This window comes from Lactuca virosa, chromosome 1 (genome assembly GCF_052849685.1).
Source record: "Lactuca virosa cultivar CGN04683 chromosome 1, Lactuca_virosa_CGN04683_v6, whole genome shotgun sequence".
In the NCBI taxonomy this organism is placed as follows: Eukaryota; Viridiplantae; Streptophyta; class Magnoliopsida; order Asterales; family Asteraceae; genus Lactuca; species Lactuca virosa.
The window spans coordinates 155,294,910-155,322,424 of record NC_136426.1 but is presented as its reverse complement, the minus strand read 5'-3'; the positions used below and the strand labels follow the sequence as shown (position 1 = coordinate 155,322,424).

General features: G+C 37.8%; 2 protein-coding genes, 2 non-coding genes and 1 pseudogene across 4 annotated transcripts; 2 read left to right on the top strand and 3 right to left on the bottom strand.

Annotated features, from left to right (window-relative positions):
* Nucleotides 1-526: 526 nt before the first annotated feature.
* LOC145122488 (F-box/FBD/LRR-repeat protein At1g13570-like) lies at nt 527-2,439 on the bottom strand (annotated as a pseudogene).
* Nucleotides 2,440-5,736: 3,297 nt separating this feature from the next.
* Nucleotides 5,737-6,165, bottom strand: LOC145122472 (uncharacterized). Its single transcript, XM_079058076.1, has one exon. It carries the CDS (start codon nt 6,163-6,165, stop codon nt 5,737-5,739), a length of 429 nt encoding a protein of 142 aa, XP_078914202.1.
* A 1,071-nt stretch (nt 6,166-7,236) lies between these two features.
* On the top strand, nt 7,237-7,343 carry LOC145151606 (small nucleolar RNA R71). The gene has a single exon (XR_013732171.1). It is a non-coding gene; the product is annotated as a small nucleolar RNA R71 (small nucleolar RNA).
* An 11,082-nt stretch (nt 7,344-18,425) lies between these two features.
* On the top strand, nt 18,426-18,532 carry LOC145151605 (small nucleolar RNA R71). The gene has a single exon (XR_013732170.1). It is a non-coding gene; the product is annotated as a small nucleolar RNA R71 (small nucleolar RNA).
* A 417-nt stretch (nt 18,533-18,949) lies between these two features.
* On the bottom strand, nt 18,950-24,639 carry LOC145122459 (F-box/FBD/LRR-repeat protein At1g13570-like). Its single transcript, XM_079058063.1, has 5 exons — nt 24,633-24,639; nt 23,410-24,242; nt 23,116-23,289; nt 23,006-23,023; nt 18,950-19,222 (listed from the first exon to the last, which is right to left on the bottom strand). The coding sequence occupies exons 1-5, from the start codon at nt 24,637-24,639 to the stop codon at nt 18,950-18,952; spliced, it is 1,305 nt and encodes a 434-aa protein (XP_078914189.1).
* Nucleotides 24,640-27,515: the final 2,876 nt, after the last annotated feature.

The following is a 27,515-nucleotide window of genomic DNA, read 5'->3' as shown; positions in this document are numbered from 1 at the left end:
TTGACAAAATGGAACCTAGTGTGGTAAAGTCTCCCTACTCTATGATGAACAAAATAAATGATGTCTACAAAAGTAGTGGTTGCCATGACTATAAATAGAGGTTTGATCATCAATTGTAAAGCATCCTAAACACATAGAAATACATAGCATAACACTATAGTGAGAGTGTTAGAGAGAGGATTGGTTTTTTGTAATAGTTGAGTGTAAGAGTTGCTCCTCCTATTGTGATTATATTTTATTGTTTAATAGAAGAATTTTCCAATCCCAACAACTAGACCACCATGATGGTGCTAACGTAGTGCTTAACATGAGGATTAATGAATTCATACGAGTATTTACAAGACAAATAACCGCATGGAAGAAAAAGTCATTACCAATAACAAAAATGTGAGGGCGTCAATGCATGTAGGTTAAATAAGTGCAGCTGTTCTCTTTCACTGTATTTATAGGAGATTCAAGAGAGATCTCACATTTTTCTGTTATGAAGCAGGAAACCTGTACTCTTTCACTTAATTTGTATACATTTTTAAAAAATTACATCAACAAACTCATGATTTCGGTTGTAAGTATCTGTCCACATTTGTGTAAATCATTCTTATTCAATTAGTTTTAAAATGTAGTAGATCATGTGATTTTAACAAAAATAAATCACTTGTTTCAAGGTACAAGTCTAGAGTAGGGCTTTGGGGAAGAAGAGGGCATCATTTTTGTGAAAACGACATAAAACAGTTAGTTTGCAAGGATGGTGATTTTGGACATGTAGTAATATGAATGCCAAAAAAATTAATCGTATTGGGCATTTCTTTAACAAATAATCCACGAAAAAACAAATCAAGAAAAGAAAGATGATCTGAATATGCTTGTAAGGATGAAAATGTAGAGCTAAACTGCCATGTTTTTGAGCATTCTTACAGGAGTATGACGTGGGATTCAAGTAGATTATTTCTGCTTTTGGTGAGGCTCGAGGGAATTGCATAACATCCTTACCAATGTCAAGTCTTTTTTGAGCATCACACCTTTTATACGGTGTGATTATAAACTTCTTAAGAGAAGGCGAATGAACAAGAAGAAGCCTTATAAAAAGCAGTTGCACTCTTGATCCTCCTAACCATGTTATCTCCACAGTTTGCAGCTGAATTAATGTACAGTCCAAACAGATTGGGGTTTCCAAATGATTCGAAGCTGGTCCCACGTCAACTCCTGGGTGCTGAAAAAAAAACATATGGATGCAACAGCGGTTTAGTCACCAACTCTTGTACAACTATTACATGGAAATTAAATATATTTCTAGCACTCTTTATTTTACCCTTCTGCAAATCATGATCGACAGACTTTCCATGTTTGGTGAGTTTCGAAGCAAACATAAAACAGCATGAAGTTGACACAGTTCACCAAGTTGAATATTCAAGGACAAACGCTTTAAACTATTAACTGCTTGTGGAAGCCACTTTGGAATATTTTCTTTGATGGCATACTGTGAGATGCAAGTGAGATTTTACCTTAATCAAAATTAACATGAGAATTATATTAGACAATAAATGAGGAGCGCTTTGTGCAAATTTAAACATTAAAACTTTACTTTTGTATCATACCTTAAGAAAACCATCATTGATATAAAGATTTCTAATTCTGGGAAATTTACTTAACATCCTTGCCAAATGTATTCTTTCGACTGGTGCCAAATCCTTTGTGGGTTCATGGATAGATATACAAAGATAATTAATGCATGGACTGTTCAATAATTTGAGCAACCTGGCATCTGGACAAGGGAAAACAGTCAAACTCTGCAGCTTTGTGGCCTTGACGTTGAAATTGTAAACATGTGTGCACACATACATCTCCAACACCTTAAGTTGTGGTAAGTTCATCTGAGTTCCATACAAGTTAGCCCCAAAGTTAATATGGAAGAGTCGAAGATGTTCAATATTGGGAAATCCTTCAAACATGAGTGGTTGCTTGCAGAACCAGCTCCAAAGTTTCAACTTTGTCAATTCTAGACAACGAAACACATAAGAAGGAAGTTCATAACCTTCATTTGAATTTGAATTAGTAAGACTGAGTTCCCTGATTCCACTTCTTGATAAGAGTAGCATCCATTGATCAACTTCTTGGAAACTATCAAGAACCATTTTTGGTATATAGAGCTGAAATTTCAAGATAGGACCCTTGTGAAGGATCAAGACTTGGTTTATGGTCCTTAGAAATCCATTATGATCAAAATCTCCATTTTTTGGAGAACTGCTCTTTAAAAGCCAGTTCTCTCATTGTAGTCCATCTGTATCTCAAATTTTTTTATATAATGCTCATCCTTACAACATCATCAAATGGGAGCCACTCTAAGATCGAGTCTATCAAGTGTTCTGGCAAGTTACTGATTCTATCTTCTTCAGCACAAGTTACACACCCCCTCCTTTTATATATCTCTGTCGTTATATACATATATATATATATATATATATATATTTATATATAAAGTAATTTCAAAGGACAAAGGAAGGAAAAAAAACATAGAACAACTTGACGTTACTGATACTCTGCTAATTTCCTTGTATTATCGAGGTTTTGGGTGTGGTAACATAAGTTAGGAGTGAATAAACAGTTTTATTGTAGTAGTAAGGCAAAACCTAACTTAAATCAACTTACAAGTAATGAATTACATGGCTAAATCAGATTCTTGATTCTGTTTCCTATAGATACATGACAATTGGCAATGATTCCGGAAAAAAGAGTTTACAATTTCAACTGGAATGAAAAGAAGAAATCATAAACAGCATAACTTTCAACTTAAAAGTAATGAATTACATGGCTAAATCAGATTCTTGATTCTGTTTCCTATAGATACATGACAATTGGCAACGATTCCAGAAAAAAGAGTTTGCGATTTCAACTGGAATGAAAAGGAGAAATCATAAACAACATAACTTAAACGAAGTCTCTCATATGATTTTCAAAGAATAATAAGGTATGGAGGTTTGCGAAGTACAAACTTACCCGCCATCGCTTTTTTATCTGTCAAGGCTAAAATGTCAAAGAATTGGGGAGGTTGGGTTTGTGCCCTACGACGCCTATATCAAATATAGGTATTCACAATTTCCCGTCAATTCCGGAAAACAAGTTTGGAAAAATAATATTTAGAGAAAGAGAATCTCCGGTGAAATTCATTCATAGTTAATTGTTATTGTTATACATAATACAGATGACGTTTAAAGGTCATTAATAGTTAATTGTTATAAATAATACAGATGACGTTTAAACGCAATGTTTTAAAAACTGGTTTAAATCGGCCGGTGGAACCAGTTGGACCGTGAACCTAGGGAGAAAGCTGTTTAACAAACACATGGAATAGAATCATGGAATAATAAACTTTGGTGAATTTTTTCAAATCTATGTGGTTTTCTGTAAACAAAAACATAGGGTAAATGTACCCCATGATGTATTCCCCGTTCGTTGGGGCATTTCATTCCTTGTCGATATATTCCCCGTTCGTTGGCAAGCATCACATTCTTTCACGTAGGTAGCAGCATCTCTTAAAATAGTAGGCCACTAAAAACAAGCATCAAACACTTTTTTCGCAGTGTATTGTACCCCATGATGTCCTCCAGCAGGTCCATTGTGGCAATGCTCTAATATGTCTCTACTTTCTTTGCCAAACACGCATCTTCTTATTATTCCATCCGCACAACTTCTAAAAAGATAAGGCTCATCCCAAAAATAATATTTAATTTCTGAAAAGAATTTCTTCTTTTGTTGATGGGTAAGGTCTTTTTTAGGTAATTGCCAGCCAAATAATTTGCAATGTCTGCATACCACGGGTTTTCATCCACAACCATCATCAAATATTCTTCCGGGAAGCTATCTCCAATACCCACGTTGTCTTTGTCTTCCCTTTCCAGATTTTCTAGTCTAGATAGGTGGTCAGCAGCTACATTCTCCATCCCCTTTTTATCCTTGATTTCCATGTCAAATTCTTGAAGTAAAAGCGCCCATCGGATCAGTCTTGACTTTGCATCCTGCTTGGAAAACAAGTACTTAATAGCAGAGTGGTCAGTAAAAACAACGGCCTTTGATAAAATAAGATAAGAGCGGAATTTGTCAAAAGCATACACCACGGTTAGCAATTCCTTTTTGGTTGTGGTGTAATTTTCTTGGGCCGGATTCAAAGTCTTTCTTGCATAATAAATGGGTCGAAAGTGCTTATCAACCCTTTGGCCAAGTACGGCTCCTAATGCAAAGTCACTTGCATCACACATTATTTCAAAGAGCAAGTTCCAATTCGGGGCAATAATGATCGGAGCATTAGTTAATTTTTCTTTCAAAATTTCAAAAGCCTCTAGACACCCTTTATTAAAATGAAACGGTGCATCTTTTAAAAGTAATTGAGTTAGAGATCTAGTTATTTTAGAAAAATCCTTTATAAAACGGCGGTAAAAACCCGCGTGGCCTAAAAAACTCCTAATGCCCTTCACATTAGTTGGTGAAGGTAATTTAGCAATTGTATCAATTTTTGCCCGATCCACCTCAATTCCCGCTTTGAATACCTTGTGCCCCAAGACTATACCCTCTTTAACCATAAAGTGACATTTTTCCCAATTGAGAACTAAATCGGTTTTTTCGCACCTAGCAAGCATCAAGTCAAGGTTAGCAAGACAATCAAGAAAAGAAGATCCAAAAACAGAAAAATCGTCCATAAATACTTCCATAAACTTTTCCACCATGTCATGGAAAATTGCCGTCATGCATCTTTGAAAGGTCGCAGGTGCATTGCACAACCCAAAAGGCATGCGTCGAGAGACAAAAGTCCCACTTGGGCAAGTGAAAGTAGTCTTTTCGTGGTCGATTGGGTCTATGGGTATTTGGAAGTAACCCGAAAATCCATCTAAGAAACAATAATAGCTATGGACAGACAATCTTTCAAGCATTTGATCAATAAAAGGTACAGGAAAATGGTCTTTACGAGTGGCATCGTTTAGCTTTCGATAATCGATGCACACTCGTCAACCGGTTACCGTTCGGGTCGGAATAAGCTCGTTCTTTTCGTTTGTCACCACGGTCATCCAGCCATTCTTGGGCACCACTTGAACAGGACTAACCCATGGGCTATCAGAAATAGAATAAATAATCCCCTCATCTAAAAGCTTGACCACTTCCTTCTTTACCACTTCTTGCATTTTCGGGTTCAATCTCCTTTGATGTTGCACTACCAGCTTTGCCCCTTCTTCCAGGTTGATCTTATGAGAGCAATAAGAAGGGCTTATTCCCTTGATATCGGTGATACTCCACGCAAAGGCACTCTTTCTCTTCTTTAGGACATGGACTGATTCTTCTTTTTCAGATTTGGAGAGGTCAGAAGTTATAATAACTGGTTTTTGATCACCTTCTTCAAGAAATGCATACTCTAAATGATCAGGTAGAGTTTTAAGGTGTGATCTCGTATTTTGTGCACTGGACACGTCGAGTCGGGGTATATAACTCGTCGAGTCTAGACTAAAATTGTCGCCTGATCGTGAATTCCCGTAGGGACTCGTCGAGTCAGTAGTATCGACTCGGCGAGTCGAACTTCCAGCACTTATGATTAAATCATTGTAGTCGACTTCTTCTAGCAGTCTCTCTATCTCTTTCAGGTCCCCTTCAGCATCAAAATCTTCTTCCAAAGAAATGGTGGAATTTCTCAATTTGTCCTCTTTCCAATCTTCTATTAATTCATCCATCATATCTACCGAGAATGCCGGATCATCACTAAACCTTGCATGCTTCATTGCTTGATCTACTCCAAATGTCACTAATTCGTCTCGCACCCGAAGGGGTAAGTTTGGAATCTCGCATATCTACTATAGCACTCGCGGTGTTGAGGAAATGTCTTCCAAGTATGATCGGGACTTGAGGATCCGCTTCCATGTCTAGAACTATGAAATCCGTGGGGAACACGAACTTATCAACTTTTACCAATAGGTCCTCGCATATTCCCCTTGGAAATGTCGCCGTTTTATTAGCTAAGTGTATTGCCATTCGAATTGGCCTTGGCTCCGGAAGGTCTAATTTCTTAAAGAACGAATATGGTATGAGATTTACACTTGCCCCTGAATCCGCTAACGCGTGTATAGTTGCCAAATTTCCGAATTGACAAGGCAATGTCAAACTACCTGGGTCACCTTTCTTTCTAGGCATTTAATTCAACATGGCGGTTGAACAATTTTCATTGAGAACTACCTCTTTTACTTCTTCCATCTTCTTTCTGTTTAAAGGGATTCCTTTAAGAATTTGGCATACTTTGGCATTTGTGCAACCGCCTCGATGAAGGGCACATTAATTTGAAGGGCTTTGATGTGTTCCAGGAATTTTTGATAATCAACATCATGCTTATCTTGTCTAGCTCGGCCTGGAAATGGTAATGGGGGCTGATAAGGTTTAACAGAAGGCTCTTTTTTCGATTCAAGTGGGGGACTCGTCGAGTCCATGTCCTCGACTCGGCGAGTCGTGTCGGGTTTCAACGGTTTCTGCTTTTCTGCCTCCTCTTGCACCAGTTTGGGATCTTCAATGTTCAGAGTAGATGCTTGCTGATTCCTAAGCATGGCTTGTTGATCTATCATCATGGTTTGATATTCTCTAATCATGCCTTGTTTCTCCCTTAACATATTTCGTTGTTCTTTCATTGCAGCATCGGTATCATTGTGTCTCTTCTCGGATGCAGCTGCAAATCTCGTGAGCATGTCTTCAAAATCTGATTTCTTTTCTTGCACCGGTTCCTCCTTTTAATAAAATCCTCTATCTTTTTGTTTGTACTTTTCCTCCTTTGCCTTTTTATACTCATCATACGGAAGCCAGTCCTTCTTGGGTTTTCGCCAGTTGTCATCGTACCTATCACTACTTGAATAGCATACTTGTGCTTTCCGGTTCCCGTTCTCGTCAAGATCACAATCTTTAGTGAGATGAGGCCCTTTGTAATTCTCACATCCCACCCGGATAGCGTGGATGGATTGGTCCATATTAGTCATTCTTCGATCAAAACTATCTAATTTAGCCATCATTCCCGCCATACTATCATTATCTGAGTTCACCACCCCACGACTTAATTCATTCCTTGGGTTATGATATTCTATAGAGTGTTTAGAGAATTCTTCAATTCGCTCTTTTATCAGTGGGGGTGCTTTCTTCGTGGGCGGTCCTTGCGAGTCAAGAAGTTGCCTTGTGGTCACATTCACTCCATCATAGAAAATGGAGACTTCTTGTTGGCTATTAAGATCATGATGTGGGCAATTCCTTAGTAAACCTTTGTATCTCTCCCAAGCCTCGTATAAGGATTCTCCAGCTTGTTGCTCAAAGTTGGCAATGGCTTTCTTCAATTTGGCTATCTTTGAGGGAGGACAAAATTGATCAATGAATTCTTCCTTCATTTTAGCCCATGTAATGATGGATCCTGGTGGTAGTGATTTGAGCCAATCCTTTACAGCACCCTTGAATGTAACTGGAAGCATACGAAGCAGCACGGTTTCGCGAGGCACATTTGGAACATTAAAATAATCAGCTACATCGTTGACCTCATCCAAATGCTTGTAGGTGTCTTCGTGATCTTTCCCATAGAAGGGGATTTCCTTAAGTTGAGCAAGTATGTGGCCCTTTAGTTCGAAAGTGGCAGTAGCGGGAATGACGGGTTGCACAAGTCCCGGGCCGGTATCGTCACGTATCCTATTCTTCCATTCTCCCATGGGAACTTCATCGATATTAGCCATGGGGTTAGCTGGTTCGCCTTCAAAGTCGCTTTCTTATTCAGATTTAGAGTCGTAATCGTACTCGATCTCGGCTTCTTTTGTATTATCTTCAAAACTTTCTAATTTACTTCCTTCGCTTTGTTGACTGCTGGCCTCACCTGCTTTCTTGTCCTTTTTCTTCCCAAAAAATGATTTGAGGTCTTTGAACGGCGATTTCTTTGGCGGGTGATTGTCTTCAATTACTTTATCCTTGTTTTTCCTAAGTGCGGATTCCGGGTCTTCAAATGGAAGGACCAAAGGTGTGTTGTATCCTCGGGTCATGTAAACCTGAAATCAAAACAAGAAACACGCGTAAAAAGAATAAAACCAAAAAATAAAAAAAAAAAACGAAATTTCCTGTTCAGCTATGGACTCGTCGAGTCTGTTCGTAGGGACTCGGCGAGTTCACTGCCCAAACAAAATTTTTTTTTTGAAACAAATTTCCTAAAAGCTGAAAACTAAGAATTATTGCTAATACCTAATCTACTTAAAACAGTAACTTTGTGCAAGACAAATCTCACACAAAGGATCGATAACAATAGCAATCAATTTAAATTTTGAACCGTTCCCCGGCAACGGCGCCAAAAACTTGATGTGTGTAAAACCAACTAGTTTTATTCCTACTTTTCTAATGTAAATTTGACACACAATAGGCAATGTACCTGTCTAATGTAAGTATAGTTTTTAGTAAGCAGGATATCGAACTCAGTGAACGGCAATTAAACTAATTACTAAAACTATCTAAAAACAAATAATAAAAGGAGGGGTTTTCTCTAGTTTTGCAAGACTAGAGAACTTAAATTTCTCACTAAAACTCAAACAAAACAATTAACAGCTAGAGAGCAAAAATCAACTAAATTCAATGGTGGAAGAGTCTTCTGCTTAGGTTTGACTCATTTGATCCTATGGTTGATTCTATGAAAAGTACAATGGATTAATTTATATTGGCTACCGATTAAGATGATTAGGTTCACGTTCGCTATTACTAAACCTTAGAAAACAAATTAATCTAAGCAGTGGCCAGTTGTCTAAATTAATGAGTTTCTTAGTTTATTTATTCGGATTAAGTAAGACTTGTAGTGGTTAACTAAATTGGTCCTTTAATTAACCTCTTGCTGATGGTTCGTCATACAAGCTCACACATTAATTTTCCTATTTTCTATTAACCCTAGTTTCACGTTCGCTATTCCTAGGTATATAACAATGTTTTTACATGCATCATATGAGGTTAGCAATTAAGAGATGGTCATGCAACTTAATCGCATGTTAATTAACAGAAAATAGTTATAATTAACACATAAGGTTCTTTAACAAGCTTAACAAAATATTATTACCAACGAAAATTAATCCTACTCATAAATCAACACATAGTCACAAATTTGTCTTCCCTAAACAGAAGATATATGTTCTAGTTCATGATTAAAACAGTAAAAAGCTCAAAAACACAATCTAATAACTCAAACATGTTTTGGAAACTAGATTTAGTAAAGAATAAATTGATTTTGCCTTAATTCTCCCCCAAAAGTGGATCTAGGTTGATTCTCTGACTTCTCATGCTCCAAAAGAACTCTTATTCGCAACTTTCTCTCCAAGGACTTCTTAAAAAAATCGGGTGTCGATCTGGAAGTCTCTTTTTATAGATTAGAGTCGACTCGTCAAGTCTAGGTACAGACTCGCCGAGTCCCTCATTAAATCCCCGTGTCTGGCAAGGCAAGGATTCCTCTGCTTCGAGAACCTTCGTGGGAACTCGTCGAGTCACGGCCCGACTCGCCGAGTGCCTTGTGATTTTTGGCTCTTTTCTTCTTTCCTTGATTCTCGAGCTCCCGACAGCTGCTCCTGCTTCCTTTTGCTTTCGAGCACTTCTTTTGGACTGAAAATATAATTTAAACATAATTAAGCATCTTTTGTTCCATAATTGTAATAAATTAGCCAAAAAGTATTAACATTCTATGCAAAATATATGACTAAATATACACATATCAAATTACCCCACACTTGACTTTTTCTTGCCCCCAAGCAAAACTGAATTTAAGTATACTAGTATCACATATAATAACCCTAATCAAACCCAGCCATTATGCCAAGACTTCAACGCATGCATTTGTGTCTAAATTTTTTCCTAAAGTACCACCCCATACTCTAAATACTAACAATCCTCATAAACACTCGCCCACTTCTTTTGAACAACGCTCACTTTATGCATCCCTCCGAATCAATCCTCAGAAAACTTTCTTAACCTCAAGGTATTTTTGTAAAGCTACCCAAGCATACATAATCTAGAGAATTACAACTTTTAGATACCATAATGAAACTCTTGAATTCTTCATTTCTTTGATAATTTGTCTTTAATGTCTTTGAATTCACCACCTTTTGATTTTCGGTATCTTCAACTTTTTTGAATCTTCAGAATTTTGATCTTTTGATCTTCACTTTGATTGCTCCAAAATTCTTACAACTTTTCTTGTAATTTCTCTCTCTTTTTTTACATGTATTTCTCACTTTTTCACTTAAAACCTACATGCCTAAGCAGAGGTGCTTAACTTCAACCCTTATTAGTTAAGATACAAGCCTTCCTGGATAGATTTCTGGTACACGATGCTAAACATATTGCGTCCCTCAAACTAAGCGAGGTTGTGTTTCTGTCCCATGATTTCACTAGAATAAGGGAGGCCACAAATGCACTATAACGTATTTTGGCTCAACTAAACATTTGGGTTCTTAGAGAATCATTAAACATAATACCAACATGAAATCCTAATTGCTTTTACCAAAATTTTCTAAATTAATCCTAGCAATTTTTTTGCAAAATTTTTAAAATTTAACTAAAATTTCAACTAATGTAACCAACCCCCTACCCCACACTTAATTTATGCAATGTCCTCATTGCATGTTAAATCAATTAAAGAACAATAAAATAAAGACGGAATTGGAACAAACTCCCATGGGATAGTAGTGACGAGGTTGATCTTCTTCATGTTGAGCTCCATCTTCAATAGACTTTAGACATGGGAACAGCTCATCCATGCCTTGGTTGTCATATCTTGTGTGGTAAACAGCTCTAAAAATGCAGGAAAAACTTTAGGAAATCTCCAGGAATTATACTTCATAAGTGCAGCCAATTGCCGTGTGAAATAATATCAAATCATAAGCTGAGATGTGGAATTCGTAGCAACTCGTCGTGTTAGTGGATAGACTCGCCGAGTTGTAGCGCGAAAATGCAGAATCCGGATTTTTACATTGGGACTCGTCGAGTCTGTATGTGCACTCGACGAGTCCATCGCTGTATAGAAAAAACTGCTTTCTGCTCCATCAATTCTGATGTTGTAACTACTTCAAAGTTTGGTTCATGCTAATCGTTTTCTTCCAGTATTTAGATTCTTTTAGACTCTCTCTTAAACACCAGACTCGATACTTGAACTTCCTTCTCTCTTTCGCCTAGACTCGACATTCCTATCACTCTCGAGACCTTTTGTACTCAACCCTAGCATCCAAATTCTAAAAACAAAACTAAAACAAGTAATCAAGGCATTAAAAATCCTAAAGCTACTTGTTCAAACATCAAACACAAGCAAACAAAAACAAACCAAAAGAAAACAAATAAAAATTGTTTTTAACACAACCAAAAAATAAAAAGGATAATTCATTCTTCTTCTTCTTCATCATCCTCTTCATCATCATCCATTGCCCCGCTTCCACCAGCTCCGGTCCTCCTTGCATCAATCTGCTCCTCCCATGTTGAAATGTATGGGTAATTACCTCCATCAATGTGCGGGAGTTGGAAGTGATTAAAAAGCTGAATATGGGACTGGTTGCTAGAGTTTATCCCCCTCGCCAAATCATTCTGGAGCCGCCTCATTTCCACATTGTACCAATCCATAGGTACATCATCATCGACCGGGATCACTGGTGGGTCATCTTGAGCTTCCCGTTGGCGTCTCCTTACCCTCCTTCCCGGGTCCTTGGGTGCTATCACCGGGTCATGAGGAATAATGTAGGTTCCTTCACCATAGTCTTCAACTATCCTCGCCCTCCTAAAAATCATAGGACTAAAAGGAGGGGTTGGAACCTTCGTTATCATGTCCCAAGCTCCCGCATTCATCAACCCATAAGACTTGGCTAGGTGGGTCACGAACATCCCACCATTTATCTTTGAAGTCTTCCTTTCTTTGACCGCCCCTCGCTCAAATATGCAGCCATACAATAAGGGATACAACAAAAAGTGTTTGGAGTGATAATACTCCACAAGTAAAACACGTCCAAACTAGGGACCTTGTCATCGTCTTTTATTTGGTTGATAGTGCTCGAGATGAGGCGATGAATAAGTCGATGGGTGGGTGACCGGATACTCCCCTCTTGAGCAGATTTTGCAACATAAACTTTATTGGCTATTGTGTTCCACCAAAGGTCACCCTTGACTCCATCTGAAAAAACTTGATGACAATGCTCCAGAAACGTTCCAAACGCAACAATATTGACCAGTTGTTGGTCATAAATCCCCAGTCTCCATGATAACTCCACCATACTGCATTGGCGGTATACCCCTCCAAGGCAAAATGTGATGTTCCCCGGATTGTAATAGTCATTTCCTCCCCGAAAAGAAACCGTGGAGAAAAACTCCCAACATAGTTCTTGGTACACCGGCTCGTAGATCCTAAATAGCCGGTTCCACCCGTCACATGTAATAGAGACTCCATTTTGATTGAACGTTTGGACTAAATAGGGGGCTAACTCCTCTTCGTACCGTACTCTCCCAATCCACTCCCAATCAATCGCATTGGGTACATATATATCTTTCTTTTTTAGTTCTTCCAGCTTCTTTCTCCACCTCCTCATTGTAGAATCGGAATTTATGCGTGGGAAAGTCAACCAAGGGTGAGAATCTTGGGTTCCATAGGAGTTTTGCCCCATTCTGAACATGTTTCCTGCACACATAAATAAAACACAAACCAGAAAAGCACCGAAACATTAAAAAAAATCATATTCTGGCATCACGACTGGACTCGTCGAGTCCATGAACAGACTCGGCGAGTCCTTTGAACACTCCGAGTCCAAAGTATGGGTCTGATCGAATTACTCCATAAAAGCGCAAAATTTTCCCAGGGTTCTGTCTCGGGATGTCTATTAACTAGTTACTCATCAATAATTTCAACATAAACATCCTATTTAAGAAAAAATTTAACAACCCTAAAAAATGCAAATCTTTTCAAACCGGACTTTCAACAAATTAGGGGCATAAAACATCTAAAGGTTGAACCTTTAACAGAATTAGGGGAGAATAATGTTACATTGCTTGAAGATTTTGGAGAAAATAGAAGAAAATAAAGATGAAAGCTTGAGGGAAGAGAGGCACGTCGAGTAGGGCAGCTGCTGTGTAAATGAGAGTAATGTTTCAAAATAGGGTAAAAACCCTAATTTCACCGGATTGTAAAAATTATGATTATTTCGGTAAATAGTACCGACTCGTCGAGTAGGTGTACAGACTCGGCGAGTCCGGTCGCGTATTCAAACTCTTCGGATTTGTATGGACTCGTCGAGTAGATACCTAACTCAGCAAGTCCGTTAAGCTGTTTGTAAAACAATTTTTTTTTTCCTAAAAACTTTATTAAATTTTTCCACACCCCACACTCATGCCTTGCTTGTCCCCAAGCAATCATTTGTAGACAATTAGGAAGAATTTGAAAGAAAAATCATAAGAAAACCAAACAAAAACGAAAATAAAATGAGAAAAGAAAGCAAACTCTCGTAATGGGTTGCCTCCCGTTAAGCGGTTCTTTTTGTGGAGTCATTAGCTGGACTCCTTCCCGGTCTACATTGCTGCGGTTTCCTCCAAGTCCATCCTTTCTTCAATTCTTTCATCTTGCGGCATTCCTTCTTCGTATCTCTTAACCTGATGCCCATTAACTTTAAAACTTGACCCGTCTTTGCTCCATAGCTCAACCACTCCATATGGATACACATGTTTTACTGAAAAAGGCCCGGTCCAACGAGTGCGTAATTTTCCCGGAAAAAGATTAAGTCTTGAATTGTATAATAACACTTTTTGTCCTTCCTCAAATTCTTTATTTCCTTTCAACCTTGCATCATGCCATCTTTTGGTCTTGTCCTTATAAATCAATGAGTTAGTATAAGACTCATTCCTCAATTCTTCTAAAGCATTCATTTGCAAGATTCGATTTGCACGCAACTCATGTGGCTCAAAATTGCATGTTTTCAAAGCCCAATAAGCTTTATGTTCAAGTTCCACGGGTAAATGGCAATTTTTACCATACACTAATCTATATGGTGTGGTTCCAATGGGTGTTTTAAATGCGGTCCTAAATGCCCAAAATGCATCATCCAATTTTTCCGCCCAATCTTTTCTATTGTGCCCCACCGATTTTTCCAAAATTCTTTTTAGCGCCCTATTTGTAATTTCAGTTTGCCCATTTGATTGTGGATGATAAGGTGTTGAAAATCTATGGCGTACCCCGTATTTTTGCAACACTTTTGCTAGTTGGTCATTAGCAAAGTGGGTTCCCCGATCACTAATTAATTCTTTAGGCACTCCAAATCTTGAAAATAATTTCTTTAAAAATTTCACCACCACTCTTGCATCATTAGTTGGTAATGCTTGTGCTTCCGCCCACTTTGACACGTAATCCACCGCCACTATTATATATTTGTTGCCTTTGGATGAAGGAAAGGGTCCCATGAAATGTATACCCCACACATCAAAAATCTCACATACTTGAATATTCAATTGGGGCATTTCATTCCTTGCCGATATATTCCCCGTTCGTTGGCAAGCATCACATTCTTTCACGTAGGTAGCAGCATCTCTGAAAATAGTAGGCCAATAAAAACCAACGTCAAACATTTTTTTCGCAGTGTATTGTACCCCATGATGTCCTCCAGTAGGTCCATTGTGGCAATGCTCTAATATGTCTCTACTTTCTTTTCCAAACACGCATCTTCTTATTATTCCATCCGCACAACTTCTAAAAAGATAAGGCTCATCCCAAAAATAATATTTAATTTCTGAAAAGAATTTCTTCTTTTGTTGATGGGTAAGGTCTTTTTTTAGGTAATTGCCAGCCAAATAATTTGCAATGTCTGCATACCACGACTCTTCATCCACAACCAACATCAAATATTCTTCCGGGAAGCTATCTCCAATACCCATGTTGTCTTTATCTTCCCTTTCCGGATTTTCTAGTCTAGATAGGTGGTCAGCAGCTACATTCTCCATCCCCTTTTTATCCTTGATTTCGATGTCAAATTCTTGAAGTAAAAGCACCCATCAGATCAGTCTTGGCTTTGCATCCTGCTTGGAAAACAAGTACTTAATAGCAGAGTGGTCAGTAAAAACAGTGGTCTTTGATAAAATAAGATAAGGGCGAAATTTGTCAAAAGCATACACCACGGCTAGTAATTCTTTTTCGGTTGTGGTGTAATTTTCTTAGGCCGGATTCAAAGTCTTGCTTGCATAATAAATGGGTCGAAAGTGCTTATCAACCCTTTGGCCAAGTACGACTCCTAATGCAAAGTCACTTGCGTCACACATTATTTCAAAGAGCAAGTTCCAATTCGGGGCAATAATGATCGGAGCATTAGTTAATTTTTCTTTCAAAATTTCAAAAGCCTCTAGACACTCTTTATTAAAATGAAAGGGTGCATCTTTTAAAAGTAATTGAGTTAGAGGTCTAGTTATTTTAGAAAAATCTTTTATAAAACGGCAGTAAAAACCCGCGTGGCCTAAAAAACTCCTAATCCCCTTCACATTAGTTGGTGAAGGTAATTTAGCAATTGTAACAATTTTTGCCCGATCCACCTCATTCCCGCTTTGGATACCTTATTCCCCAAGACTATACCCTCTTTAACCATAAAGTGACATTTTTTCCAATTGAGAACTAAATCGGTTTTTTCGCACCTAGCAAGCATCAAGTCAAGGTAGCAAGACAATCATTAAAAGAAGATCCAAAAATAGAAAAATCGTCCATATATACTTCCATAAACTTTTCCACCATGTCATGGAAAATTGCCGTCATGCATCTTTGAAAGGTCGCAGGTGCATTGCACAACCCAAAAGGCATGCGTCGAGAGACAAAAGTCCCACTTGGGCAAGTGAAAGTAGTCTTTTCTTGGTCGATTGGGTCTATGGGTATTTGGAAGTAACCCGGAAATCCGTCTAAGAAACAATAATAGCTATGGCCGGACAATCCTTCAAGCATTTGATCAATAAAAGGTACAGGAAAATGGTCTTTACGAGTGGCATCGTTTAGCTTTCGATAATCGATGCACACTCGCCAACCGGTTACCGTTCGGGTCGGAATAAGCTCGTTCTTTTCGTTTGTCACCACCATCATCCCGCCTTTCTTGGGCACCACTTGAACAGGACTAACCCATGGGCTATCGGAAATAGAATAAATAATCCCCGCATCTAAAAGCTTGACCACTTCCTTCTTGACCACTTCTTGCATGTTCGGGTTCAATCTCCTTTGATGTTGCACTACCGGCTTTGCCCCTTCTTCCAGGTTGATCTTATGAGAGCAATAAGAAGGGCTTATTCCCTTGATATCGGTGATACTCCACGCAATGGCACTCTTTCTCTTCTTTAGGACATGGACTAATTCTTCTTTTTCAGATTTGGAGAGGTCAGAAGCTATAATAATTGGTTTTTGATCACCTTCTTCAAGAAATGCATACTCTAAATGATCAGGTAGAGTTTTAAGGTGTGATCTCGTATTTTGTGCACTGGACACGTCGAGTCGGGGTATATAACTCGTCGAGTCTAGACTAAAATTCTCGCCTGATCGTGAATTCCCGTAGGGACTCGTCGAGTCAGTAGTATCGACTCGGCGAGTCGAGCTTCCAGCACTTATGTTTAAATCATTGTAGTCGACTTCTTCTAGCAGTCTCTCTATCTCTTTCAGGTCCCCTTCAGCATCAAAATCTTCTTCCAAAGAAATGGTGGAATTTCTCAACTTGTCCTCTTTCCAATCTTCTATTAATTCATCCATCATATCTACCGAGAATGCCGTATCATCAGTAAACCTTGCATGCTTCATTGCTTGATCTACTCCAAATGTCACTGATTCATCTCCCACCTGAAGGGTGAGTTTGGAATCTCGCATATCTACTATAGCACTCGCGGTGTTGAGCAAAGCTCTTCCAAGTATGATCGGGACTTGAGGATCCGCTTCCTTGTCTAGAACTATGAAATCCGCGGGGAACACGAACTTATCAACTTTTACCAATAGGTCCTCGCATATTCCCCTTGGAAATGTCACCGTTTTATTAGCTAAGTGTATTGCCATTCGAATTGGCCTTGGCTCCAGAAGGTCTAATTTTTTAAAGAACGAATATGCCATGAGATTTACACTTGCCCCCGAATCCGCTAACGCGTGTATAGTTGCCAAATTTCCGAATTGACAAGGCAATGTCAAACTACCCGAGTCACCTTTCTTTTTAGGCATTTTGTTCAACATGGCGGCTGAACAATTTTCATTCAGAACTACCTCTTTTACTTCTTCCATCTTCTTTCTGTTTGTGAGGAGTTCCTTTAAGAATTTGGCATACTTTGGCATTTGTGTAACCGCCTCGATGAAGGGCATGTTAATTTGAAGGGATTTGATGTGTTCCAGGAATTTTTGATAATCAACATCATGCTTATCTTGTCTAGCTTGGCCTGGAAATGGTAATGGGGGATGATAAGGTTTAACAGAAGGCTCTTTTTTCGATTCAAGTGGGGGACTCGTCGAGTCCTTGTCCTCGACTCGGCGAGTCGTGTCGGGTTTCAGCGGTTTCTGCTTTTCTTCCTCCTCTTGCACCAGTTTAGGATCTTCTTTCTGAATGAGGATCAGAGGAGTAATAATCTTCCCACTCCTAGTCGTCACGATATTTAGGTGTGCACCTCTCAGATTATTTTCGGTATTACTAGGAAGCCCACCCGATTGTCTTTTGTTTATTTGTAGTGCAAGTTGGCCTAGTTGTTTTTCAATGTTCAGAATAGATGCTTGCTGATTCCTAAGCATGGCTTGTTGATCTATCATCATGGTTTGATATTCTCTAATCATGCCTTGTTGCTCCCTTAACATATTTCGTTGTTCTTTCATTGCAGCATCGGTATCATTGTGTCTCTTCTCGGTTGCAGCTGCAAATCTCGTGAGCATGTCTTCAAAATCTGATTTCTTTTCTTGCACCGGTTGCTCCTTTTGATAAAAGCCTCTATCTTTTTGTTTGTACTTTTCCTCCTTTTCCTTTTTATACTCATCATACGGAAGCCAATCCTTATTGGGTTTTCACCAGTTGTCATCGTACCTATCACTACTTGAATAGCACACTTGTGCTTTCCGGTTCCCGTTCTCGTCAAGATCACAATCTTTAGTGAGATGAGGCCCTTTGTAATTCTCACATCCCACCTGGATAGCGTGGATGGATTGGTCCATATTAGTCATTCTTCGATCCAAACTATCTAATTTAGCCATCATTCCCACCATACTATCATTATCTGAGTTCACCACCCCCCGACTTAATTCATTCCTTGGGTTATGATATTCTATAGAGTGTTTAGAGAATTCTTCAATTCGCTCTTTTATCAGTGGGGGTGCTTTCTTCGTGAGTGGTCCTTGCGAGTCAAGAAGTTGCCTTGTGGTCACATTCACTCCATCATAGAAAATGGAGACTTCTTGTTGGCTATTAAGATCATGATGTGGGCAATTCCTTAGTAAACCTTTGTATCTCTCCCAAGCCTCGTATAAGGATTCTCCAGCTTGTTGCTCAAAGTTGGCAATGGCTTTCTTCAATTTGGCTATCTTTGAGGGAGGACAAAATTGATCAATGAATTCTTCCTTCATTTTAGCCCATGTAATGATGGATCCTGGTGGTAGTGATTTGAGCCAATCCTTTACAACACCCTTGAATGTAACTGGAAGCATATGAAGCAGCACGGTTTCACGAGGCACATTTGGAACATTGAAATAATCAGCTACATCGTTGACCTCATCCAAATGCTTGTAGGCGTCTTCGTGATCTTTCCCATAGAAGGGGATTTCCTTAAGTTGAGCAAGTATGTGGCCCTTTAGTTCGAAAGTGGCAGTAGCGGGAATGACGGGTTGCACAAATCCCGGGCCGATATCGTCACGTATCCTATTCTTCCATTCTCCCATGGGAACTTCATCGATATTAGCCATGGGGTTAGCTGGTTCGCCTTCAAAATCGCTTTCTTATTCAGATTTAGAGTCGTAATCGTACTCGATCTCGGCTTCTTTTGTATTATCTTCAAAACTTTCTAATTTACTTCCTTCGCTTTGTTGACTGCTGGCCTCACCTGCTTTCTTGTCCTTTTTCTTCCCAAAAACTGATTTGAGGTCTTTGAACGGCGATTTCTTTGGCGGGTGATTGTCTTCAATTACTTTATCCTTGGTTTTCCTAAGTGCGGATTCCGGGTCTTCAAATGGAAGGACCAAAGGTGTGTTGGATCCTCGGGTCATGTAAACCTGAAATCAAAACAAGAAACACGCGTAAAAAGAACAAAACAAAAAAATAAAAAAAAACAAAATTTCCTGTTCAGCTATGGACTCGTCGAGTCTGTTCGTAGGGACTCGGCGAGTTCACTGCCCAAACAAAATTTTTTTTTTTGAAACAAATTTGCTAAAAGCTGAAACTAAGAATTATTGCTAATACCTAATCTACTTAAAACAGTAACTTTGTGCAAGACAAATCTCACACAAAGGATCGATAACAATAGCAATCAATTTAAATTTTGAACAGTTCCCCGACAACGGCGCCAAAAACTTGATGTGTGTGAAACCAACTAGTTTTATTCCTACTTTTCTAATGTAAATTTGACACACAATAGGCAATGTACCTATCTAATGTAAGTATAGTTTTTAGTAAGCAGGATATCGAACTCAGTGAACGGCAATTAAACTAATTACTAAAACTATCTAAAAACAAATAATAAAAGGAGGGGTTTTCTCTAGTTTTGCAAGACTAGAGAACTTAAATTTGTAACTAAAACTCAAACAAAACAATTAACAGCTAGAGAGCAAAAATCAACTAAATTCAATGGTGGAAGAGTCTTCTGCTTAGGTTTGACTCATTTGATCCTATGGTTGATTCTATGAAAAGTGCAATGGATTAATTTATATTGGCTACCGATTAAGATGATTAGGTTCACGTTCGCTATTACTAATCCTTAGAAAACAAATTAATCTAAGCAGTGGCCAGTTGCCTAAATTAATGAATTTCCTAGTTTATTTATTCGGATTAAGTAAGACTTGTAGTGGTTAACTAAATTGGTCCTTTAATTAACCTCTTGCTGATGGTTCGTCATACAAGCTCACACATTAATTTTCCTATTTTCTATTAACCCTAGTTTCACGTTCGCTATTCCTAGGTATATAACAATGTTTTTACATGCATCATATGAGGTTAGCAATTAAGAGATGGTCATGCAACTTAATCGCATGTTAATTAACAGAAAATAGTTATAATTAACACATAAGGTTCTTTAACAAGCTTAACAAAACATTATTACCAACGAAAATTAATCCTACTCATAAATCAACACATAGTCACAAATTTGTCTTCCCTAAACAAAAGATATATGTTCTAGTTCATGATTAAAACAGTAAAAAGCTCAAAAACACAATCTAATAAGTCAAACATGTTTTGGAAACTAGATTTAGTAAAGAATAAATTGATTTTGCCTTAATTCTCCTCCAAAAGTAGATCTAGGTTGATTCTCTGACTTCTCATGCTCCAAAAGAACTCTTATTCGCAGCTTTCTCTCCAAGGACTTCTTAAAAAAATCGGGTGTCGATCTGGAAGTCTCTTTTTATAGATTAGAGTCGACTCGTCGAGTCTAGGTACAGACTCGCCGAGTCCCTCATTAAATCCCCGTGTCTGGCAAGGCAAGGATTCCTCTGCTTCGAGAACCTTCGTGGGAACTCGTCGAGTCACGGCCCGACTCGCCGAGTGCCTTGTGATTTTTGGCTCTTTTCTTCTTTCATTGATTCCCGAGCTCCCGACAGCTGCTCCTGCTTGCTTTTGCTTCCAAGCACTTCTTTTGGACTGAAAATATAATTTAAACATAATTAAGCATCTTTTGTTCCATAATTGTAATAAATTAGCCAAAAAGTATTAACATTCTATGCAAAATATATGACTAAATATACACATATCAAGTATTGCTCGAAGACAAAAAGATATAAGAACTTGAAGTTACCTTTCTTCCCGAGATGGAGCTAGAAATCGTGAGTTAACCCGTTTAATTGAAGCCCTAAACACCTTTGATCCCTAATCTCACAATGTGGGAAGATTTATTGTTGGAATCATTGTAATCGATCCAGGAAGCAAGAAGAGCAGCATCGTTAATTGATCAAACACAGAAGCAAAAGAGCAGAATGCGTCCGTTTTTTCTTTTTATCTGCAATAGCCTTTAGCGGCGACTATTTAGGCTTTACGGGTGACACTCGTTAACAGCGGTGACTATCTGGAGGGAAGGGTACCGCGTCATTTTTTAGACCACTATTAGCGGCGACAAAATGTCGACGGTATTGGGTTTGTGCGGATAAGAGGCCCCAACCGTTGGATTAGATACTCGATCGAACGGCTGAGATCTATCACAAGGGGATAACGCGGATTCGGGTGAAAAGCCTTTAGCGGCGACACAATTACCGGCGACACATGCTTTTAGCGGTGACTCTACCATTTGTCGCCGTTAAAAGCTTGTGTCGTCGGTAATTGTGTCACCGCTAAAGACATAGTTTCTTGTAATGAAACCGATCGAACCGGTTAAACCGATTGAACTGGAACCGGTCACCATACCGGTTCAACTAAAAAACGGTTTTTAAAACATTGTTTAAAGGTTATGGTGAGGGTTCAAGGTTATATAATAAACAATAGCATAGCATTTATTTTTTTTTAAATTAGATAATAAACTTCTTAATTGTACTTATAATCGTTCTACTGAAGGTTCTCGTCACCTTAATTATTAGTTATATGCAATGTTGCAATCAACACAATCATACATATAACCTTTAATGCAATGTGTCCATAGATATGTTCAAGGGAAATAGAAGCCATTCCAGGACTACTGCATTCCATGAATGTCCCTGGAAGCTTACAACAACTTCCTCGTAGCATAGAACCGAAGAATCAAGCTTTTCTTGTTCAGTGTCCGGGTTTGTGTAATTATATTGTTTATAATAATCATTAACATGTAATAGTGGGTATTGTCAAGGATTTTGGTTTCGTAAGGTTTTGGTGAAGCTTGAAATACTTGGGTTTTTGTTAATGTTTAATTATACTATTAGAAGTACTTTTGAATTACTTTTCTTAAATGCCTTGTCTGGCTACTTCGGTTATGACTAGATGAGAGCCATCGATGAAGGTTTGATTTGTTTAAATACTCTTTTGTTCACTGATATAACATGCAGACTAATAAAATTTCTTGTACAACTATTTAGAAATATTAACACATGTACCACATGGAAGCAAAAATTAAGTACAAATAAGAACAATGTAAAGGTAGCAAAGAAAATAGGTAAAATAAGCCGGTTTCTGGTATAAAGCTGTCAACATAATTTCTCTTTCACTGTATATACATATTAAAACTTACAGCAACAAAGTATTATTTTGGTTGCAAGTGTCTTCTGTCTTTGATGCAGTAAATAGTTGTTGTTCATTATGTGATTTTAAGTAAACTAAATCATTTTGTTTTCAAAGTACAAGTTTAATACTTTATCAAGGGGCTTTGTTGAAGAAGAGGATGCCATAACTCTTTTGAAAATGCCATAAAAAACACTTAGTCAGCAAGGATGGTTATTTTTGACAGATAGTAATAACATAAATGCCATAAAATCAATAGTATTTGCTACTTTTCAAAATAATAACCCATGGGAAATAAATCAAGGGAAATAAAGTTAAAAAGATGATCACACTATGCTTGTATGGATGAAAGTATAAAGTAGTATTGAAATGTCTGAAAATTCTCACAGGATTACAAACTGGGGCTAAATTTTATCTTTGCTTTTGGTGAGGCTCGAGGGAACTGCATAACATCCTTACCAATGTCAAGTCTTTTTTGAGAATCACAAGCAAATATATATGGTCTGATTTTAAACTTCTTAAGAGAAGGGGAATGAGCAAGTAGAAGATTTATAAAAAGCATTTCTGGTCTTGATCCTGTTACAGATGTTATCTTCACTGTTTTGCAGCTTATTTAATGTATAATCCAAGCAGTTCGGGGATTCTAAATGATTTGAAGCTCGTACCTCATCAACTCCTGGATCCTGAAGAAAACATAACAAATGCAACAACTGTTTAGCATCCAATTCATACAATATAAGGAAAATAAATATATCTTTAGCACTCCTTATTTTACCTTTGAATCTGAAAGTGTCATAGACAGGCTTTCCACGTTTGGCGAGTTTCGAAGCAAGCATAGAACACCATGAAGTTGAGACATATCACCAAGTTGAATATCTTGCAACTCTAAACACTTTAAACTCTTAACCTCATGTGGAAGCCACTTTGGAATTATTTCTTCGATACCATACTGTGAGATGCAAGTGAGATTTTAACTTACTAGACAATATGAGTATTATATTAGACAATAAAATTAGGAGCCCTTTGTGCAAACTCCATTCGAAGAAGAGCAAAGGTTTTTGTATCTTACCTTAAAAAAATCACAATCAACATCTAAAAGTTCAATTATGGGCAAGTTACTTAACATCCTTGCCAAATTGGTTCTTTCCACTGGTGCCAAACCCTTTTTGGGTGCCTGTGAAGATATTTGAAGATCAATAATGGATGGACTGTCCAATAATCTGAGCAACATGGCATCTGGACAATAGGAAACATTCAAACTCAGCAGCTTTGTGGCGTTGATGTTGAAATTGTAAACATTCATGCAAAGTAAAAGGTACAACTCCTCAAGCTGTGGCAAGTTAATACGAGTTCCACACATATTAGGCCCAAAATCAATATCGTGGAGATAAAGTTCTTTCAAATTGAGAAATCCTTGGAACTCAAGTGGTGGCTTGAAGAAACAGTTCTCCAGTTCTAACTTTGTCAACTCTGGACAAAAAAACACATGAGAAGAAAGATTGTAACGTTTATTTGAATTCATAAGGACGAGTTCCTTAACACCTTTTTTTGATAAGAGTTGCATGCATTGATCAACTATTTTGTAATTCTCAAGAAACATGTTTGGTATATAGAGATAGAATTCCGAGATAGAGCCATTGTGAAGGATCAAGATTTTGTTTATGAGCTTTAAAAATCCATTACGTCCCAATTCTCTCTTATGTAGAATTTTTTTGAAGAATGGCTTATCAAAAACCAGCTTTCTCATTGTGGTCCATCTGTATCTCCAATTTTTTGATATAATGCTCGTCCTTGCAACATCTTCAATTCGGAGCCACTCTAAGATTGAGTCTATCAAGTGTTCAGGCAAGTTACTGATTCTATCTTCTTCAACACAACTTATAAACATCCTCTCATATATCTCTGTACTTATATTAAAAAAAACAAAACAAAAAAGCAAACAAACATGAATACCTTATTCCAAAGGACAATAGAAGGCAAGCAGAAACATAGAACGGCTTGACGATACTAATAGTCTCCGGGTTTCCTTTTATTATAGGTTTTTGATGTGGTAACATAACTTGTGATTAAAAAAATTGTTTTATCGTAGTTGTAAGGTAAAAGCTAACTTAAGCATGGCCACATCAGTTTCTTCATTCTGTTTCCCATGGGATATGTGATAATTAGCAACGGTTATAGAAAACTGAGTTTCGCCAAATCAACTCGAACGATCAGAAGAATTATAAACAACATAATTCAGGTTTCTCATATGACTTTCAAAGAATAAAAAAAAATTGTCAAGTACAAACTTACCCGTCATCGCTTGGTTATCTGTCATGGATGGAATGTCAAAGAATTGGGAACTTTGGGTTTGCTGCCCAATTAACGGCGCCTATAGCATAAATTTAGCTATTCACAAAGGAAATTCCCCATTTATTCGGGAATCAAATTTGAAAAATAATCTTTAGGGAAGAGAGAATCTCCCGTGAAGTTTATTAATATTAAACTGTAGTACAGATAACGATTTAACATTTATTGTGAGGGTTGAAGTTATATAATAATCAAGAGAAATTAAATATCCTAATACTTTTTATGCCTTTATCTTCCTATCTATTTTAGAGTTTGTACAGAACAGTTTTTTACAATACACACCAATTTATACATTATATAGTTGTACAATACAAATTTTAAAGCATCAATTGTTGTGCATTGAGAAATTTTATTTATTCTAAATTATATAGTATCATTCTTTTATAAATGTTGTACTCAAGGTAATCGTTAATTTATTAGCTATGGCAATGGTTTTATTTTATTATTTTTTAGTTTTTTAAATGGGAACCTCCCTAACGCCGGTTCAAGTAGGGATGTCAACGGGGGCAAACGGGACGGGGAGTGCATCCCCCACCCCCGCCCCCGAAATTTCCCCGTTCCCCCGCCCCCGCCCCCGCCCCCGCCCCGGAATGTTCAGCCTTTCTACCCCCGCCCCCGTTCCCCCGCCCCCGATTGATTTTGGGCTACCTTTTTTTAGGCTAAAAGAAGTTGTTATTTAGGCTAAAAGAAGCTATTTTTTAGGTAACAAATAATTATTTATAGCAGAATTTTACATGTTAAAAATAAAAAAGTTATAGCATTTTAAAAAATTATACTAACAACTTAAAAACATGTTTTTGATGAATTTTGGAAGCTCAAAATCATGTTATTGTTTATTATATTTATATAATTAATATATATAAATATATGTGTAATTTATTAATGGGGTCCCCATGGGGGTTTCGGGACGGGATTGCCTACCCCCGCCCCCGCCCCCGAAAATAAAACGGGGATTAACCTTGCCCCCGCCCCCGATTTTTTAAAAAAAAATCCCCCAAACGGGACGGGGCCCCCACGGGAATGGGGTCCCACGGGACTTTTTGACATCCCTAGGTTCAAGGTCAGCTTTCACACACCTTCACACACCGACTAATCTCTTGCTGCAAATATGAGACAATAACCTAATGCATTGGAGTCAACCTCAATCACCACTGGCTGAGTAGTGTTAGGATTTGAACATAGGTCAATAGGTTATCAGTCATAACTTCAACATGCCTTACTAAGTCACCACAACCGAAGTGGTTTAGTTATGGCAATGTTGTGATCAACCCAACGTACATAGAACCTTTAATGATGTGCCGTCTCATACATGTCATGCATGTTAATAAAAGTTACCGGTAAAACATATTAACAAATCAACAACATGACTTAAATGAATAGTTTTGTAGACAAAATTACATGTTTGGTCTCTAACATTACATTTTCATTGTATATTTCGTCAAACTCGGGAAAATGTTGCAAGCTTAATCCTAATCCAAACTAAACTCTAAAGGTTGGTCCATGGTACTTGACATTATCTCTATCTTCCTGTTAACCTCCCTCGTGTGCATGGCACATGATGACATTTTAGTCTCTTTTTACTAAACTCTCTTCCATTTGGTTCATTTAAGAAGAAGGGCTTAGTGGGTTTCATTTCTCATTTTGGTTGAAAAGGTAAAACCTTTCGTCTTTATAACATCGTTTTGTGCATGTGGAAGGTTAACGATGATATAAACCCCTAGTGGACGATTCTACTCATGCGCCCAAGTGATAATTATTAAGTACTTTTACTTTATTTACTTGATTACTTCCTTAATAATGTTAACATCAATTCAGGGGTAGTAAATTCGGATTCTTTAGCTGAGGTGATCCGTTGATGTGTTCCAGGGAAACTGAAGCAATCCAGTACATTCCATGAATGTCCCTTGAAGCTTTCCATGAATGTGTTGGGTTTTCAGCACTATAACACTCCTATGGTGCACATGCAACCCTAAATGATTTGGATCTATGATTTCTCTAATTATACATGCATTTTGTTTTCCAAAGCATTCACCCTAGCTAGCATACAATTGAAGCTATATAATATAAAAACTTAGTTTGGATGCTTACCTCTTATATAGGGTAGAGTTCTTGACCTTTGGAAGATTGAGCACCTCAAGTGTGATGATGCCTCTAATGGTTCACAAACACCAATATGCAAGAGGGGGCTTTAGAGAATAGGTTACTTTCCCCATAAGAAGTTGTAACCGATTTTGGTTTATGAGGGTTCTATTTATAGTGTGACAAATGCTAGGGTTACACTTTGTAAACTCTAATGCTCCATGACTTTTCCCATTCTTATGCTCCATGGGTTTTAACCTCCATGGACTATACATGGGTTACCTTATTGGTTTAGCCCATCTTATTAATCATGGATCATTGGCCCATACTTATAAGAATCATTGATTTACATAATCAATCCTCATATATTTAATTAGGCTATTTTGACCACAAAATTAATTCCAAATTAATTCTTGATCAATACTAATTAAATAATACGATTTCATATTAATATATTAAACTTAAAATATATTAATAAATCATAAATAACCTTATTCTCAAAAGTCCATCCTATCAAATTGCACTGGTGAAGGCAACCCAAAAGGACCATGCTACAATCGGGTCAAGTACATCCCAATTATAGTTATAAGCTTAGACATCAAATCCAACAGTCTCCCACTTAGATAAGTCTAATAACTATAGCTGCCAATGTGACTCTAGAATCTGACTTAGCAATCGTAAGCTTTCAAAAGCTGCTGTCGAACTCTGACCTAGTTAGTGATGCATCCTTTAGATAAGGGATCATAT